This window comes from Euprymna scolopes, chromosome 39 (genome assembly GCF_053919585.1).
Source record: "Euprymna scolopes isolate OS-2025 chromosome 39, ASM5391958v1, whole genome shotgun sequence".
NCBI lineage: Eukaryota > Metazoa > Mollusca > Cephalopoda > Sepiida > Sepiolidae > Euprymna > Euprymna scolopes.
The window spans coordinates 59,132,433-59,150,828 of record NC_136520.1 but is presented as its reverse complement, the minus strand read 5'-3'; the positions used below and the strand labels follow the sequence as shown (position 1 = coordinate 59,150,828).

The window sequence follows — 18,396 nt, the reverse complement described above, 5'->3', positions numbered from 1 at the left end:
TACAACAAAGACAGGCTTGCAACGTCTCTTCTGTGGGAGAGAGGTTGCAGAGAAGAGAAAAGGGCATCCTCCACTAAACCACGAAGTCTATTTTGTACTCTGTCAAGGCAGGATAGACTGTTTTTAGCAGCTCCTGCCCAGATGTGGCAGCAGTACTCCATCCTTCGACGTACTTGGCTTTTATAGAGATAGAGAATTGCATTAGTAGTGAGATATCTTCTGGAGCGGTAAAAGTGAAAATGTGTATGTGTGTGTGTGCATTTTTGTGTATGTCCGCCAAAGGCATTTTTCGCTGGGCTTCTTGGTCGTCTCACTCCTTCTTAAAACTTTTTATATAACGTCTAAATCATAATATCTACGAATTATGACCAGGGGTCGCGTCTATTTTTAATTTGTCCGACTTTTACACGCTATTTTCGAGATATTTTTTTTCGATCGCCGCATTTTCGTTACACTGTCCAGTATAAAAAATAGCGAAAACTGGCTTGCAGCCGTGTCTTGTTTCAAGGTCAAACATCACGCGACTTAACTTTCTCGCACCTGTCAATTTCACTTTATAAATGTTAAATTAAGATGCTTATCACTTCCTCTCCCCTCATGGCCGAGATGGTTAGGTCTCAGGGTTTTTTTTCCATTTCGTTCCCATCTTCACGTTAAGGCTTCGGGATTCAAGCCTACCTTCCTACTAAAACTTTTTTTTTTTCTTTTACACCCCCAAACACCCGGGCAATGCCGGGTGCCCACCGCCTCCTAGTCTATATATATATAAAAGCCAAATGCGCGCGCACATTTTTTGTATGTCTCGAAAATGCTTTTTTCGCTGACGGTCCAGGGGAGGTGGGGGGTTACTATCGCTTAGAAGTGTTTATATACCCCCTAGATAATAATATCTACGATTTGGGAACGCACGTCGCCTCTAGATTTATTTATGTCGACATTTATAAGATTTGCACTATTTTGCTCTGTGCCCTGTTTATCCTGCTTTTTAGTATAAATACAGTGAAATTAAATTCAAATGGGTCGTGTTCTCGGCTTTCGTGCCGAAAAGTCCAGAAAGCTTTTGATCAATGTGGAGTTTCTTCTTATATCAGACAATTGCTATTCGATTTGGACAATGGGGAGCTGCTTTCCCCCCTTCCCACCATTATCTGGGGGAAGCGAAAACTAAAAATACTGCCACGTCATCGTAACGATCGCGCTATGACCTCATTTAACGTCTTCCTGTCAATCAAACCTCCTTCACTCGCTTTATAAGCCTTAACTTAACACGCTTATCAATTACTCTCACTCGTGGTCGAGACAGTTAAGTAGTTGGCTTTTGCTTCCACCTCCACGTCAAGGCTTCCGGGTTCAATCCCGCCTCCCGATCAAAACTATTTTCTTTTTCTTTTACACCTTTAAACACCTGAGCAACATTTTTTTATTACTTCGCTTATTCTTTAGCTTACCCCCTTCCCCCTATACATACAGGTTCGATCGGACAGGTTGATTTATGCCATCTTTTTCCCGTTTTGGTTTTGGTTTTTCCGATTTTTTTAACATCGTCTTTTTTATAATATTTAAGCAGGGTTATTACTTACCCCCCTCCTCCCATACACCCAGCAACAAACACCCGGTCAACGTCGGGTACCCCCCGCTAGTCTAATATATAAAAGGCAAAACGTGTGCATGTGGATGTGTATGTGTATTTTTTTTATGCCTCGCAAAAACTTCTGACAGAGGCGACGGAATCTGACAAAACCGGTATCTTTTTAAACCTCAATCCTTCAGACGACAAATATCGAAAAATTGGCCCAAAACATTAATTCCTTTACCCTAAATTCGGCCGCTTAGTACAAAGAGGGGTCGGTTTTTGCATTGCAATTTTTTGCAAGTCATTCTCTCTTTTCGATTGACTAGCCTTAATTTTAACGCTCTCAACTTCCGGTCGGGCGATTGTTTAACACCTCTGTTTTGATTCACCTCCATCTCCGCTACTACCACATTTTTTTTACCCCCACCCTGGATTCCTTACTACGCCACCTACACACACCCGGGCACCCCGCTACTATTATTTTGACCCTCCACCGTGAGAGTCCTTACACCCGGGCAATGCCGGGTACACCCTGCTAGTCTATATAAATAAACGTTTGTGTGTGATGGGTGTTACATGGAGAGAAATGAGATGAGAATGAATAGATATATGTGTAATGGGAAGTTTAAAGATGAGCTTAAATCTGGTGACCTGGATAAGTAGGGGGGGGGGAAACTGGGGAATGCCAAAGGAAACGTGAGGGGGAATTGATAAACATAAGCTTATATCTAATGACCTCAGAGGAAGTTGAAATCTGGATAGAAGAGGGAGATGTGTACAGAACCAAAGACTTTGATTATATGTCCATTTTGAAAGAATGAATGAAAATTTTTGGGTTGGTAGATATAGAAGGTTCAATTAACTAAGGAAGGCAACAGTGATAAGGACGGACTTAAGAGAAAGAGGGATAAATAAAGACCTGACCAGAGATAAGTTAGTTTAGAATTCCTAAAAGCTGTCCAACCCATACCAGCCTGTAAAATGGACATTAAACCTGATATTAGAACGTAAAGAAGCAAAGTTTATTTTAACAAAAAAATATTTTATCAAACAAAAATATATTTCATTAAATAAAAAAAAAAAAAAATAAAACCAGCTTAAGTGAAAAATCTATTTATAAAAGGTTTAAACATTTAAATAATTATTTTTATTGGTGTTTTTAAGATTTAACATAATTAAAGAAAGAGCAATTTGTTTCGATTTGGTGAAGCCATTTACCGTTTTAAAGAAACATTGCACCATGGCAGTTGTTTTAAAGAAAACATTACCACACTTAAATTTTTTTATTACTTGACCTCATATTGCAAATAAAAATTTTTTCAAGGAGGTAAAAACTGTAAATATGATTGTATTTGAAATTATTTCCAACTAGTAATAAAGTTAACCCAAAGAAATCACAAACCTTTCCAACTTTCTTGATCACACTCTTATGCCGTTTCAAAAGATTTCGATCAAACAACATGGCTGGAGCATTTCCATTGACATCTGGCAAAACCTGTAATCAATATTTATGATTTTATTAAAAACTAACTGTACCAGGCCACACGTTTCTGTGGCTCAGTTTGTTTTAAATAGAAATACAATAAAAAAAAAGATAAAAGGTACTGTAAATTTACTGAATATATATATATATATATATATTTATTTATATTTATTTCAAGAAAAAATGCATTCCGTAATGTTTATATGTATTTATTTTTTTTTGCAATTGTATTAACAAAAGTTGTTTTTTTTATTTTGAACACACACACAAACACACGCATGCACAGACTATAATAAGAACCATTAGTTGTTTGTTTATACTCTCAATACTTGTGGATACACAATATTTTGAGGCTTGTTAATGTTTATAGAAAATGCCCAATGAATTGTGAAGTGCAACACACACACACACACACACACTATACAGTAATGACCTAAGCATGTCTTAAACTTGACGCTGTGCAACTTTTCTTTTTTTTTCTTTTTTTTTTTTACATGGGGGTCACCACTTATCAAGGCCCAGGAGCCACTTGGGGATGTACACTAATCAGTGGGATAGTATCGTAGTAATAGTTAGTACTGGGGATTTGATAGGTGTCATTACTTAAGGGGGCAGTTCATCAGGAATTTGTTTGTGTTGGACTTGAAGACATCTAAGTTGAATTCAGGGGGGGAAACAGGCAAATGGCAGAGAGTTCCACAGCCGTGCAGTTCTAAGAAAGAAGCTTTGTTCATGGAATCTAAGTTTTGATTTAGGCACAGACAAAGAGTGGGGCAAATTATTGACAGTGGTTTCAGCTAGTCGGGTAAGATTGCCGGGGGGGGGGACCAGAGAATGGAGCTCAGACAAGCACTTGCCATGAAAATAACGATAAAACAGAGACAGGCTCGCAACGTCTCTTCTGTGGGAGAGAGGTTGCAGAGACGAGCAAAGGTCATCCCTCACCAAGCTATGAAGTCTATTTTGTACTCTGTCAAGCCAGGATAGACTGTTTTTAGCAGCTCCTGCCCAGATGTGGCAGCAGTACCCCATCCTTGGACGTACTTGGCTTTTATACAGATAGAGAATTGCATCATTAGTGAGATATCTTCTGGAGCGCGGTAGAAGGATCCCACCATTTTCCCAGCAACCTTGGCCACAGACTTGATGTATGTGTTCCATTTCAGATTAGGAGTAAAGGTCAAACCCAGAAGCTTATCAAAACATAGGGCCTCTCCTAGACGAGAGCCACTCATTTCAATCGATGCCAGATGGGGATCAGAGCGTTTATGATGTAATGATAGGAGCTTGGTCTTAGATGCATTAAAGGTAACCAGCCACCTCTTCCCTCACTGAACCACGCGCTCAAGATCTGAGGACAGAGAATCAGAGAGATTGTTGCCATTTACTGCCTTTGATGTGTTGCCATAAATAGTCGTGTCATCAGCATAGATGTCAACGAATGATTTAAGTATGTGTTTTGGGAGATCATTGATGTAGATCAGGAAGAAAGTTGGGCCCAGGATGGACCCCTGAGGGACTCCAGCATTAATACTATGGGCCTCTTATTTCTGCCCATCAACCACTACTCTTATGAGCCTATCAGAGAGAAATGATTTAATGATAGAGAAAACATTTCCAGTTATAGCTGGAAATCTTGTGAAGTAGGCCTTTATGCCATATCTTATCGAAGGCCTTTGATATGGCAAGAGCAATTGTCCTAGAAATGAAGCCTTTTTCTAGAGATTCGCTAATTCTATGTGATATAACTGTTAGCACGTTAGCTGTAGATCTAGCAGAATGGAAGCCATATTGCGTGTCACTAAGAAGGTTATTTCTGCTGAGGTAGTTGACTACTTGGGTGGTTGACTACGTGGCTGACGACAATGAAGCAGCTGACGTGAGTTATAGAAGGTACTACCCTACACCCAAAAGGAATATGCCAGGGATATCAGATAGAAAGTCTGGTCTAAAAAATAAAATTATGAAGTCAGTTGGAAAAGGGCTGACTTGAGAAAACAAAAAAAAAGTTTTGTTTTTTTGCTTTATGGTGTCTGATCTTTCTTAGCCGTGTAGATATAGAAAAAATGTACTAGAATTTAAAAATGTGTACATTTTTTGAAAATAAGGATAGAAGGAATGTTAGAGAATGGATCGGGAGAATGAGAGAGAGGGGGGGAGGTGTGTAAATTATATTGAGACACGTTGACCGGAAGTCAAGATCAGCTGATCTTGACTCCCGGTCAATGTGTCTCAATATAATTTACACACCTCCCTCTCTCTCTCTCGATCCATTCTCTAACAATATGTCTCTTAGCGATGCCAGTTTGTAATTTTAGTAACCATTCATTTATGAAGCGTAGAATTGGATCCCGGAATATGAGAATGATCAGAGCTCAGCCAATCAGAATGGATGGAGTTTGGCAAGGGAGCCGTTATTATTTATGAATAGGGAACTGAAGATTATGTTAGGTGTACATATTTATTAGCCAATTATCGGTGGTGAAAGCATGAAAGTGTAGAATTTGGTCTGGTGATAATTGGGAGTACTGGTAGGACTAAATATTTAGAGAGAAAAATAGGGGCTTCTTTCTCTAAACATGTTGCGCTTGTGATGGTGTTGCTCTTAGGATGCAATGTAGCATTTTAATATCACAGCTGAATGTGCATAAAATGGTGTTCGAAAGCTACATAAGATAGTGACTATTAGCCCAGATGTATTGAATTTGTATATGACATCTGTTGTTTCAAACCTACAACATTTTGGTCCAGAGGAGAATTTCTGTAATCATTTTATTATATAGAAGAGAAAAAAATATGTAAAAGTTGTGTTTGTTTATGCAACTATCTTTATAAACAAGCTTGCAAATATTAAGTACAATTTATTCTTTAAATTAATACATATAGTAAACCTAGTCTCTTTATCGTTTTTTTTTATCATCTGTAGGAAATAAATATTTGATTCTAGTGTGCTAGTTTCCTTTATGGATCATTGCAATCTGTGTGTTTTTTTTTTCTGTCATTCAAAGCAAAAACTTGAATAACTACCACCGCTGTAAATAATTCATCTTTCTTCCTCTGTATACCTAAACCTAAACAGAACTTCCATGAAGAAAATTTCTTTATAAGAAATACTCGTCTGCAGAACACAGTACCAAAGGGCTGCTACCCAGTTAACTGCAACATGGTTGTTTTCAAGTCCAATTTTAAATTCTTCTTAAATAATCAAATTCTGCCTAGTTTGAACTATCATATCCAATGCTTTCAAGATGTTGTCTCGTCCACCTGATGAATTCATTAATTCTTATCCTCAAGTGATTTTTAGGTCTTGATAAACAATGACTCTTTAGTACAAAAAATAAAAAATATAGCATCCCCCTCGCAATAATCCCCCCTCCCCAAAAAACAGCAAAATAGTACCTGTTCAGGATAAATGTTGTCCAAGTACCACTTAAAAGATGTACAGCGAAGACGTTTCCGTAAAGCTTTCCGTTCAGTAACATCCCCAAAATCTGTGTTCAAACGAGCATTGGGAAACATTCGGAAGAAATATTCCTGCAAAACACAAAAAATAAATTGACGATTTTTTTATAGAATTATTAATGGCATCATGTGTAGACGAATTTATAAACAAGATAAAAAAAAAGTAATTTAAAAAAAAAAAGTAATTTAAAAAAAAAGTAATTTAAAAAAAAAGTAATTTAAAAAAAAAGTAATTTAAAAAGCAAGTAATTTAAAAAAAAAGTAATTTAAAAAAAAGGTAATTTAAAAAAAAAGTAATTAAAAAAAAGTAATTAAAAAAAGTAATTTAAAAAAAAAGTAATTTAAAAAAAAGTAATTTAAAAAAAGTAATTAAAAAAAAGTAATTTAAAAAAAAAGTATTTTAAAAAAAAGTAATTAAAAGAAAGTAATTTAAAAAAAAAGGTAATTAAAAAAAAGTAATTTAAAAAAAGTAATTTAAAAAAAAGTAATTTAAAAAAAGTAATTTAAAAAAAAAGTAATTTAAAAAAAAGTAATTTAAAAAAAAGTAATTTAAAAAAAGTAATTTAAAAAAAAGTAATTTAAAAAAAAAGTAATTTAAAAAAAAAGTAATTTAAAAAAAAAGTAATTTAAAAAAAAAGTAATTTAAAAAAAAAGTAATTTAAAAAAAAAGTAACTTTTTTTTTCTAATGCATGAAAAACAAAAGGAAATAGTTTCTGGGATTTGATGCTGTTCTATATACAACTAAGAGAGAAAGAGAGGGAGAGAAATCAATACTGATTTACAAGGTATACCTCCTTTTCAAAAAGAAATCTCAACTTAATTCGGAGAATGTTTTTATCTGGAAGCTGAAAGCCAAAATCAGAGGAGTGTTTATTATTTAAAAGTTTAGTTTCAAATATTTTCTGATAAAAAGAAACCTTTGTAAATGATCGCAAACTGGAATTTAGTTACTAATAAACGATTACACAATTTTTTGGGGGCATTTCATAAAAATAAGGCATTGGAGTTAAACTCAAGCCATCCCTTCTGGGAGATCTTTAGCATGTTTTTGCTCACTTCAGTCGGGGGGAGGCGTAGAGGTATTTTATGCATATCAAAACAAATAACAGAAAGAGAAGTGAAATAAATGTACCCGATACTGATCCATCCAGACGTAAGCCACCCGGAGTGAATTTTTCAGCATTGTGTTCTCGCCATTTGGAGACGTGTACGGGCGCCTTTTTCGGAAAACATGGCCAACTCTTGAGCATGGTATTATTTCAAGACGTCCTCCACACATCCAAATCTGCAATGTATTTAAAGAACAAATGTTACAAAAAAAAAAATTAATTTTCATCTAGTCATTGTTGCATTTCTGCATAGCTTGACGTTTCTGATTTTTGAGATGAGGATTGGTTTCTCGTCTTATTTGGATTCTTCAGACTACTGTTCTCATCTTGAGTGTGATTTTTACAACGTTTCAGTCGATGTAACCTCGAACCTTTTTCAGGTGTATCTTTTCGAACTTGAGAATGTTTCTGTTGAACTCGGAACTTTGGACGAACGGGATGGAGAAATTTCAATTATGGATATACTTTTAAACTTTTGTTGAAACTGTAAATGCTGAAACAAAGAGACTAAGTAAAGAATTAAAAGAAACCTTCTTCAGGTGTATCTTGTCAAACTTGGGAATGTTTCCGTTGAATTCGAAAATTTGGACGGAATTTCGAGCAGAACTCTTTATTTACTTCACAGGGATAGCGTGCTCTGATTCTGTCAGCCATGACTGGATAGAGGTCCTAAGTAATTAGCAATTGTATTTTTCAGTCACCCACACTGAGGATTGAACCTTCAACCTTCAGGAGAAGGTCACTTTTACAATTTATTTTTCCAAGTACTCTAACCACTGCAAAATGTTATGAAAATCACACTTAAGGTGAAAACAGTAGTCTGATGAATACAAATAATATGCATAGCTTATCTGAAACTACTTAAGCATACAACTAAACTATAATGGTGAAGGGTCTATCGAATCTGCCCTATAAAAACCAACTCAAAAAGCTTAATCATCTCTTCTTTGAGCATGGATAACTCTGAGGTGATCTCATTTTGGCCCACTATCTCATCAACGGGCATTATGATACACCTCAGAACCTATCATTCACTCCTGCACCAGAAAGATGTCTAGGCGAACACTACAAGAAAATATAAGTAAAAAAAAATGTGAGTTTTCTTTTGGTCACTATTACATTTCTATTATGTATAGCTTGTCTAAAACTATTTAAGCACACAGATAAAATATAATTCATAGCACGAAATATCCAAATCACCACCTCAAAATAATAATTCACGTGACATGCCCAATCTCAGCAATTTAACATTTTTTATGAGAATTTTCAAATTGTTTAAATTAGTTTACTAAAATCCATCTAGCATTTAAAAAAAAATGTAACCAAATTAATAATAATCCATGGAGCACAATAACCAAATCACCACAACGCTTAAATATTAATCCAATCTTGACAATCCACTCAAGTCTTCACACATCCACATCTGCAACATAAAAATCAAATGTTAAGAAAAAAAAAACATGAATTTTCATCAGATCACTGCTGCATTTCTACTATACATAGCTTATCTAAAACTACTTTAGCATACAACTAAACTATAATGGCACAGGATCTTTCGGATCTGCCCTATGAAAACCGATTCAAAAAAGCTTAACCGTTTCTCTACTTTGAGCACTGACGATTATGAGGTGATCTCATTTTGGCCTATTATCTATCGCCCTCACAACAGTAGGGTTGCAATCTTTAAGAGCATATCCGAGAAAATTGACCACATCCTGTCTTCTCATCCTTCGGCTAACATTCACATTTGCGGTGACTTCAATGTCCATAATGTGGAATGGCTGACCCACTCAAATAAAACCGATGACGAGGGGAGGTTTTGTCATGATTTTATCATTGTCTATGACCTCACTCAGATTGTTCATGAACCCACCCGTGTGCCCGATACACCCTGTCAATATGCAAGCCTTCTAGGCCTTTTCCTCACAACTTCCCCTGAGCCGTGTTCATGTTCCGTTCTATCTCCTCTGGGATCCTCTGACCACTCCGTTGTATCAGTTAAGATAAAAATGAAATGTAATAAGTCTTCAGACGTACCTCTCCACCGTACTGTATATCGATACTCTATGGCTGACTGGGATAGCTTCCATACATTCATATCTGACCTACCTCTGCATTCCATGTTTAAAAAGGATGTGTCCTGTATAGTATCAGACCTGACCGAATGGTTAATTGTAGGCATAGACCGATTCATACCATCCAAAAAATTCCAACAAAAACCTAACAGCCAGCCATGGTTCTCCCCTGAATGTGCTGCTGCCATCGCGCACAGAAATCACTTTTTCCATAGCTACCAACGTAATAGATGCACTGAAACTAAAGCTGCTTTCAGGACTGCCAGCAACCACTGTAAAAGAGTCTGTTAAATCCAAAGTAGCTGAGCAGTGGCTTGGTTCCCACCAGTTCTGGCAAATAGCAAACAGGATCTTGAACAGAAGCGTGCGTTCTATCCCAACTATTATCAATGGACCTGAGGTCATCTCGTCAGCATCAGACAAGGCCAGACTATTTGCCAAGAACTTTGCAGCTAATTCTACCCTATGCAACAATGACCGTCAACTTCCTGTATTTCCTCCTATAACAGACAACACGCTATGCAACATACGATATCATAAGTTAAAGGAACTTCTGCAATTGTCAGTAAAGGGAAGATTATTAGTCGTGTGTGATGATATATGGAAGTGAAAATCTAGCCACTGAGAGTTGAAGACATGTGCTGCATGGGTTCTATAAAATACTTTATAACAGACATGAAGGGGAAAACAAATAAAAATGCATCCAAGGCAGTGGCGAAAATTCTAGAGGAAGGCCTCAAGTCTGTAGCAGAATGGGGGGACAAAAATGGATAGTAACATTCAATGCTGCGAAGACTAAGTTTCTTTCCTTTAATAACTACAAGAAACCTTCTCAACCACTGTACCACGTGCTCAAGATCAGAGGAGAGGGAATCAGAGAGAGCTTTGTCATTTAGGGCCTTTGATGTGTTGCCAGAGATAGTCGTGTCATCAGCATAGATGTAAATGAATAATATAAGAATGTATTTTGGGAGATCATTGATGTAGATCAGGAAGAGGGGGACTCCAGCATTAATACTGTGGGCCTCTGATTTCTGCCTATCAACCACTACTCTTATGAGCCTATCAGAGAGAAATGATGTAATTATGGAGAAAACATTTCCAGTTATACCGTAGCTGGAAATCTTGTGAAGTAGGCCCTTATGACATACCTTAAGAAAGGCCTTTGATATGTAAAGACCAATTGCCCTAGAAAGGAAGCCTTTGTCGAGAGATTCACTAATCCTATGGGATATAAATGTAAGCACATCTGCAGTAGATCTAGCAGAACGGAAACCATATTGCGTGTCACTAAGAAGGTTATTTCTGCTGAGGTGGTTGACTACTTCTTTATTTAATATGGATTCCAGTAACTTACTCATGACACAAGAGGCTTATTGGTCTGTACTGAGAGGGAGATGACTTATCACCTGAGTTCTTAAGTACAAGGCACACTGATAAGGCTTTCCAGGGTGTTGGGAAGCTCTTCTCCTTAAGTTAAACAGTTTTTAAGTAAGTGGGCTGGTGCATCTGCTACTAGTCTCTCACTCTTAGACAGGGTTCAAAAGAGAATCTCCAACCTAATAGGTCCCGCACTGTCAGCTAGGCTTCAACTGCTGTCCCATCGAAGAAATGTTGCATCCCTCTGCTTGTTTTACATGGTAGGTGCTCCAATGAACTACAAGCCATTGTAACCCCTCAACGTAAATACCTTCAGCAAACCGAAGCAGCAAAATTCCACCCCTAGACAGTAGAAAGCCCTCTACTCTAATAGTTTCTTCCCCAGGATTGCTAGACTTTATAATTCACTTCCGGGTTCCTACTTCCCACACTGTACTGATATGCATAAGTTCAAGTGTAATGTGAACAGACATCTTGCTGCTCAACTCCCTAAATAGTACTCCTGCAAATTATGTCCCAGACAGTAACCCCTACATTAAAGTGGCACTGTGCCTTGTTTGGGGTGAAAATGCAATAAAAAGAAATGACATGATGGATGTGTAATGTGAGTATTAAAGATAGGCTTGGTTCTGATGATCTCAGAGGAAGATTAGAGGTGGCCAGTATAGGGAGACTTATGCAGACCTTGATGAAAGATTGAGTTGGTTGGTTGTGTTTAATGGCCTATCAACCTCTAAAGGGTCATTTAAGGCCAGTAATATTTTTGCTCTTTTTTAAAAAAATTATTTGATCTTAAAAAATAGTTTATAAGGAATCCTGTTTAGAAAAATATCTTCCTTTAATCCCTTTGTTACTGTTTTTCAAAGTAAAATGTTGTCAATTTCTTTAAAATGTTGTCAATTTTTTTAAAATGTTGTCAATTTTTTGAAAAGTTTGTTTTCAAAAGTAAAATGCTGTTCATTTCTTAAAATGTTTGTTTTCAAAAGTAAAATGTTGTCACTTTCTTGAAAATTTTGTTTTTAAAAGTAAAATGTTGTCACTTTCTTGAAAATTTTGTTTTCAAAAGTAAAATGTTGTCACTTTCTTCAAAATTTTTTTTTTAAAAGTAAAATGTTGTCACTTTCTTGAAAATTTTGTTTTTCAGATTAAAATTTTTTAAGTTTGGAAGTCAGTATCTTCAAACAGAGAAGTAAGGAAGAAAGAAGAAAATAGTTGGGGATGGATGATTGTTTTTTGTTTGTTTTGGCTTTGAAAAACATAATTAAGTTTTGCAAAGAGATAAAAAGAAAAAAAAAATTAATGTATGGTGCATTTGAGCCAATATCATCAGACAACCTGATCTGGTAACACTAGTGAGAGATTGTGTTGGTAAATATAGAACAGTTCAGGTAGTAGGTCCAGTTTAAAGTGGAAGGCCGAAGAAAAGATGGGAGCAAGTGATAAGAATGGAATTAAGAGAAAGAGGGATAAATAAAGACCTATTCAGAGATAGGTTAGTTTGGAAGTTAATTTTTAAAACCATCCAACGCGTGCCAACATGTAAAACTTGATGTTGACCCTGATGAAGACAATACTTACACGGCATCAAAAAATTGTAGAAGCTTTGGTATCGGAAAATTTTAAATTAGAATCAAAAATGAATTTTTGGAAAATTAAAATCAAAGAAAAACTGGTTCTTTTTGCAGAATTTATTTGCAGAATTCCCAGTATAATGAAAACAAAAATAAAGGAAAATCTCTATCATGTGCGTACCCATGACAAAACGAAAATATCATATTCCAAAAATCATATAAAGTGATCAAATAGTTTTATTTTTATAAAGAAAAACATTTTTAATTGATTAATGTGAATTTGTAGGCATTATAACATAAATCTAGGAAGTATGAATTATTGAGTTACTCCCCTTGTTTCTTGATATTTTTTTTTTTTAAAATGGCAGGCGAGACAGTCACTCCTTGGATGTTTATAAAATTTGATTTTCTTATTTCCTATCTCTACTTTTTTTTTTACAAAGGCATCATCACTTATCGAGGCCCAGAGACCACTCGAGGATAAGGGTTAAGAGTGTACAGTAGTCAATTGGACAATATAGTAATTGTTAGTAATGGAAATTTGGTAAATTTGTTAACTTAAGTGGAACAGCTCATCAAGAACTTGTTTACGTTGGACTTGAAGACAATCAGATTGTAGTCAGCTGGAAAGCAGGAAAACGGAAGACAGTTCCACAGGCGTGCAGTTCTAAGAAAGAAGCTTTGTTCATGGAATCTACATTTAGGTTTAGGCACAGATAAAGAGTAGGGGGAATTATTGATAGTGTTTTGATCAATTTAATAAAAATAAGAGAAATCTGCATGCTATACATACTCATGACATAACGAAAATTGATCAAGTAGTTTTATTTTTAAATAAGAAAATCAAATTTAATGGCTAAAATGTGAGATGCATTTACTTTAGACATCTAGTGATAGAAATGATATTTAAAGTGAAGTCTGACCGACTGATGTATCTGAAAATAAAAAGTTGTTTTAAAATTGTCTGATTTCTGAGACTTCCAGGTATTTAAAAAAATAAATAAAAATGTTCAGTTTTTGGTAAATGTTCAAAAATTAAAATTTGCAACAGTCTCTCCTACAAAACCCTGCCAATTTCTTTATTTTCGTTTTTTAATATGGGAGGAATTCTAGAATGAAAATACAAAGAAAAGCCATACCCTGAAAGATATTTCCAGATTTTCTCCTCCCCAGAGGTCCATACCAGGGTCATACTGGCCCATTTCTTTAAAGTAATATCTGTCGATAGCAAACAGACCACCCGCCATGGTTGGGGTTCTGAAAATAAAAACATATCAACTTTTATAAAATTCTTGCAATAAATATTATCATCATTCCACACATTTATATAAACCCTTTGCTAATATTTACTTAAGAACAAAATTATGGACAGGAAGTAAGTGCGTAACTGAATTGAAAGGGAGTAAGCATCAAATATTTGGTTTCCACATTTTAAACTGTAATTCAGGCCATTAAATTAGACGTGAGCCTTTTTAAAATATTAAGCCTGATCTGGTTATATACTCATTTCCTGTTTATAATCATAATTCCTGGTCATGGCTGGTGGAACAAGAATAAGATAATATCTCGAAAATATCGGGATCTCCACACATGGATTTTTTCCATGTTGATCCTACTCGAAATCACGGAATCCCATCACCCAAAGACAACACTTGTGTTCATTTGTTTTTTTTAATCTAAAAAACATACATTTTACCATTTCATAAAACAGTTTACATCGATTTACATAACAATGAATCACATTTTTCCACGCCAGAAAAAAAAAATTCCTAAGAAAAAACCGTACAATTAGAGAAAAAAAAAATTTTTTTCACATTAGCAAAACCTGTCCCTTGTTTCTTCACAAAAAAAGTACACATTGTTTTTCCTAAAAGTACATGGAGATTTTACAGTTTACAAATTGCAACGGAGTTCGACATGATGCATCTGAGAAAGGTTGGAGGTTATGTTAGCAAAAATGTTTAAAAAATAGGATGAGAACAATACTCTGAATAATCAACCCTCATCCTAAAAATTCTGAAACATAAAATTAGCCGAACCAACTTTCCAGTTTCATCTTTTAATAACAGGCCAAAAGAGAAAATGTTTCTACTCTAATAGCCAATTTCCTCGGACTGATTACTTTTGAAATGCATTTCATACTCTCTGTTTTTCCGACTGTATTAACATGCAGAAATTTAAATGTAATGTGAATAAACATCCTGTTGCACAACTCCACATTTAGGTTATAAAAACCCTACATTCCCACCAAGCTGACCACTATCACAGTTGCCCCTTATGCTTCAGTGGCAATATACCTTATTTGGAGTAAAAAAAAAAAAAAAAAAATCTAAAATCTAAAAAAAAAAAATTCCTTGTATGCAAGACAGAGGTTAATACCTTTCCCCACAGAATTAGTATAAACATAATTATAGTTTAACCAATTAATAGAAATATGATCAATAAATAAGTGCATACTTACTCGATCGGGTAAGACACAGCCTCTGTGTTGTCTCTATATTTGAAAGGTAAGGGCTCCCAATGATATTCCTGACACTAATTCAAAAAATCGGCTGTTACATAAGCTAAGATGTGAGTATAACACCCAAAATGAGACCATTAATTTTTAGCTTTTGTTCATTAAGATAAAATAAAAATAAGTTGAAAAACTGGCCATCTATATACATAAAAGCGAAAATGTATTTATGTATGTATGTGTGTTCGCTTTTTCCGTATGTCTACAAAAGGATTTTTTCAGAGAAGCGGTTGGTGGGTTCACAACTTTTTAAAACTTTTTATATCACATATAAATCGTAATATCTCACAGTTAACAACGAAGCTTGCCTGTCTATTTAATTTGCTCGATTTCGGGAAGATAAATATTCAACATTTGTCGCTCGCCACATGTGAGTTAGTCTTTTTCCTATAACATCTTGGGAAAATAAAAATAAAAAAAAGCATTCCGCAGTAAATGAAATACTATCCCGCAGTCAAACTTGACCTCATTAACTCATTAAAATGGGCATCTGCCAAATTCAAGTCATTAAATAAATTCAAACGTGTTTCCGTTAGCATCTCGCAGTGGGGCAATGGCTAACGTCGCATGTTTTTTTTTTCACACTTTAATTTACAATGTTGCCTCAACGGTTCGGGTCCTCATAATTACTTTTTTTTTTTTTTAACCCTTCCACCCCCGGAGTTTCTACACACACCTCCAAACACCCGGGCAACGCCGGGTACCCCTCGCTAGTCTATAATATAAATCTCACCTGTCTGTTTAAATGTATGTATGTATGTATGTTTGCATGTCTGCCTAAAACTTTTGACAAAGGCGACGGATTTTCACAAAATCGGTATTGTTTTGGAGCTCGACCCTTCAGACGACAAATATCGAAAAATTGGCTAAAAACATTAATTTCTTCACCCTCAACTGGGCACTTTTCTACAAGGAGGGAGCTGCTTTTTTTTCGCCAATATTTTCAAAAGTCATCCCCTCTTTTTGATTGACTAGCCCTAATTTCAACCTTTGCCACTTTCGGTTTGGCGATGAATGCAATGGCAAAGACATCACTTTTTTTTTCATGTTTTTTTCCTCCTTTGCGGTATGGGTTCAAGCCTGCTGCCTACTACCACCTTTTTTTTTTTTTGCTCAACACACACCGTTAAACACCAAGGCGCCAGGCATCCAGGCTAGTCTATTATATAAAGGACAAATGTGTGCTGTATATCCAGCTAAAAGTAAAAAAATACAAAACAAACACCCACAAAGTTTGTATATTCTTAATTAGCATGGTGCAATGAACAAACACACAAAGATCTTCACAAATCTATAAAAAAAAATGCATACTTACTCAATTGGGTTAGATGCGGCTTCTTTATTGTCTCGATATTTGGGAGGCAAAGGGTCCCATCGATAATGCAAACCCCAACTGAATCCTCCTCGTACAAGAGGCGAGGCTTCGTAGAGAAACGTATCTGGATTTATTGTATCTATTACTGGGATCGTAACAACTTTACGATCTTCGGAGATACGACTCAGTAACGGTTGCAACCATTTTATGTTCACTTCGATGTGACTGTCAAAAAATACCAAAACCTATAAAAAATGAAAAGATTTTGATGTACATTATGAAAAAAAAAAAAGAAATATACAGCATTTTGATTCGAAAGAATTTAATAAAGAATCATAAATGAAATATATATATATATATATATATATATATATATATATATATAAGACCAAATAGTTAATAAAACATTAAAAAACACTTTGAAAACATATTTAATCTGAAAAGGAAACACTTAATAAGTGGATAGTCCTTAATCCGCGGAGTTTCGAAGAAATACTTTCCTTCTCATCAGAGGGTAGAAATTAGCAAAATGCGGGATCAGATTTTGCATACAAAAGTATTTGATGAAACTGCAAGTAAGTCAAAGATCTTACTTGATAACAAAAAGTGAAGCAGAGGGAATATGGTGAAGAAAAAGGTGATTTCACGTGCATGGATAGTCTGGTGAAAGGTAAAGTATCCAATGACGGTAAAATCCAATATATATATATATAGTAATTTATAAAATATATGTGGCAATTAAGCTACACTGAATATTCCGCGTTTTCATCCACTCTAGGACTCTTCAGGCATAAGTGTAGCTTAATCGCCATATATATTTTATAAATTACTAACTAGCTCTACCTACTTAAAGTTTACGCATAAATCTATACTTTCGTATATTAATTTTATGTGAGTAAATTAAGTAGTTATATATATATATATATATATATATATATATATATATATATATATATAGGACCATTAATAACAGCTCAAGCATATATATATATATATATATATATATATATATATATATATAGGACCATTAATAACAGCTCTAGCAAAAGTTACATTTAAACCAGGACCAAACTCAAAGAAAACCAACCTGCCTCCTCCCTTGAGGCTTGCATTTACTAATATCCGCGGGCTTAGAACTAACTTAGATAATGTTGAGTCATTTCTCCTTGTAAACACCCCGGATATCTTAGCATTAAGTGAAACTAACCTTAACTCCTCCATTCCCTCTAACCACTTTAACATGCCTGGTTATCTCCCACTCTACTGTAAGGACTCGGACAGACATATGCATGGACTTGGAGTCTATATTCGTAACACCCTCCCCCTGACTAGAGAAATAAAACTAGAATCAGAGGACCAGGCCGCACTGATGAGCTGTGAAACAGCGAAACAGTACTGTATGTGGATGACTATAATGCTCCTCACCTTGAGTTGAGCATATTGAGAAGTGAAACACGAATTACCATTAGCATATAAGCGACGCTCTTTGTGTAAACAAATCAAGCGGAGGTATTTCGGACGATGTCAAGCATCGTTAAACTCACTACTCGTTCAAGCAGCCGCCAATAGCGTAATGGTTAGGAGCCTTGACTGCCGTACAAACGGTCGGGTTTCAATCCTGGCTTGAGGTAGTTGCCTGTCTAGCCGCACTGATAAACAGCGAAACAGTACTGTATGTGGATGACTATATATATATATATATATATATATATATATATATATATATGTACTAGAAAAATACTTGCCCCCAGTAAAGAGTAAATCAACAACGACCCATTGAACAACATTAGTCTTTTTTCTTTTCATTATTTACAAAGAGGAAGGAAGAAAGAAAATAAAACTAGACTTCACTATCCAATGAGCTGGCTAGTACATGTCAATGAGAAAGACAAACAGCTGCTTCTGTCTATGA

The 18,396-nt window shown here is 35.4% G+C and overlaps 1 protein-coding gene across 3 annotated transcripts in view; it reads right to left on the bottom strand.

The window, feature by feature from the left end:
* LOC145263795 (polypeptide N-acetylgalactosaminyltransferase 11-like) overlaps positions 1 to 18,396 on the bottom strand; it is a 107,744-nt gene that overhangs the window by 5,680 nt on the left and 83,668 nt on the right. For all 3 annotated transcript variants that reach the window (XM_080120856.1, XM_080120857.1, XM_080120855.1), the window contains exons 6-10: positions 16,485 to 16,729; positions 13,794 to 13,911; positions 7,652 to 7,804; positions 6,456 to 6,590; positions 2,976 to 3,068 (exon numbers count right to left, since the gene is read on the bottom strand). In XM_080120856.1, coding sequence (XP_079976982.1) covers positions 2,976 to 3,068; positions 6,456 to 6,590; positions 7,652 to 7,804; positions 13,794 to 13,911; positions 16,485 to 16,729 — 744 coding nt within the window. The remainder of the gene's footprint in view (positions 1 to 2,975; positions 3,069 to 6,455; positions 6,591 to 7,651; positions 7,805 to 13,793; positions 13,912 to 16,484; positions 16,730 to 18,396) is intronic.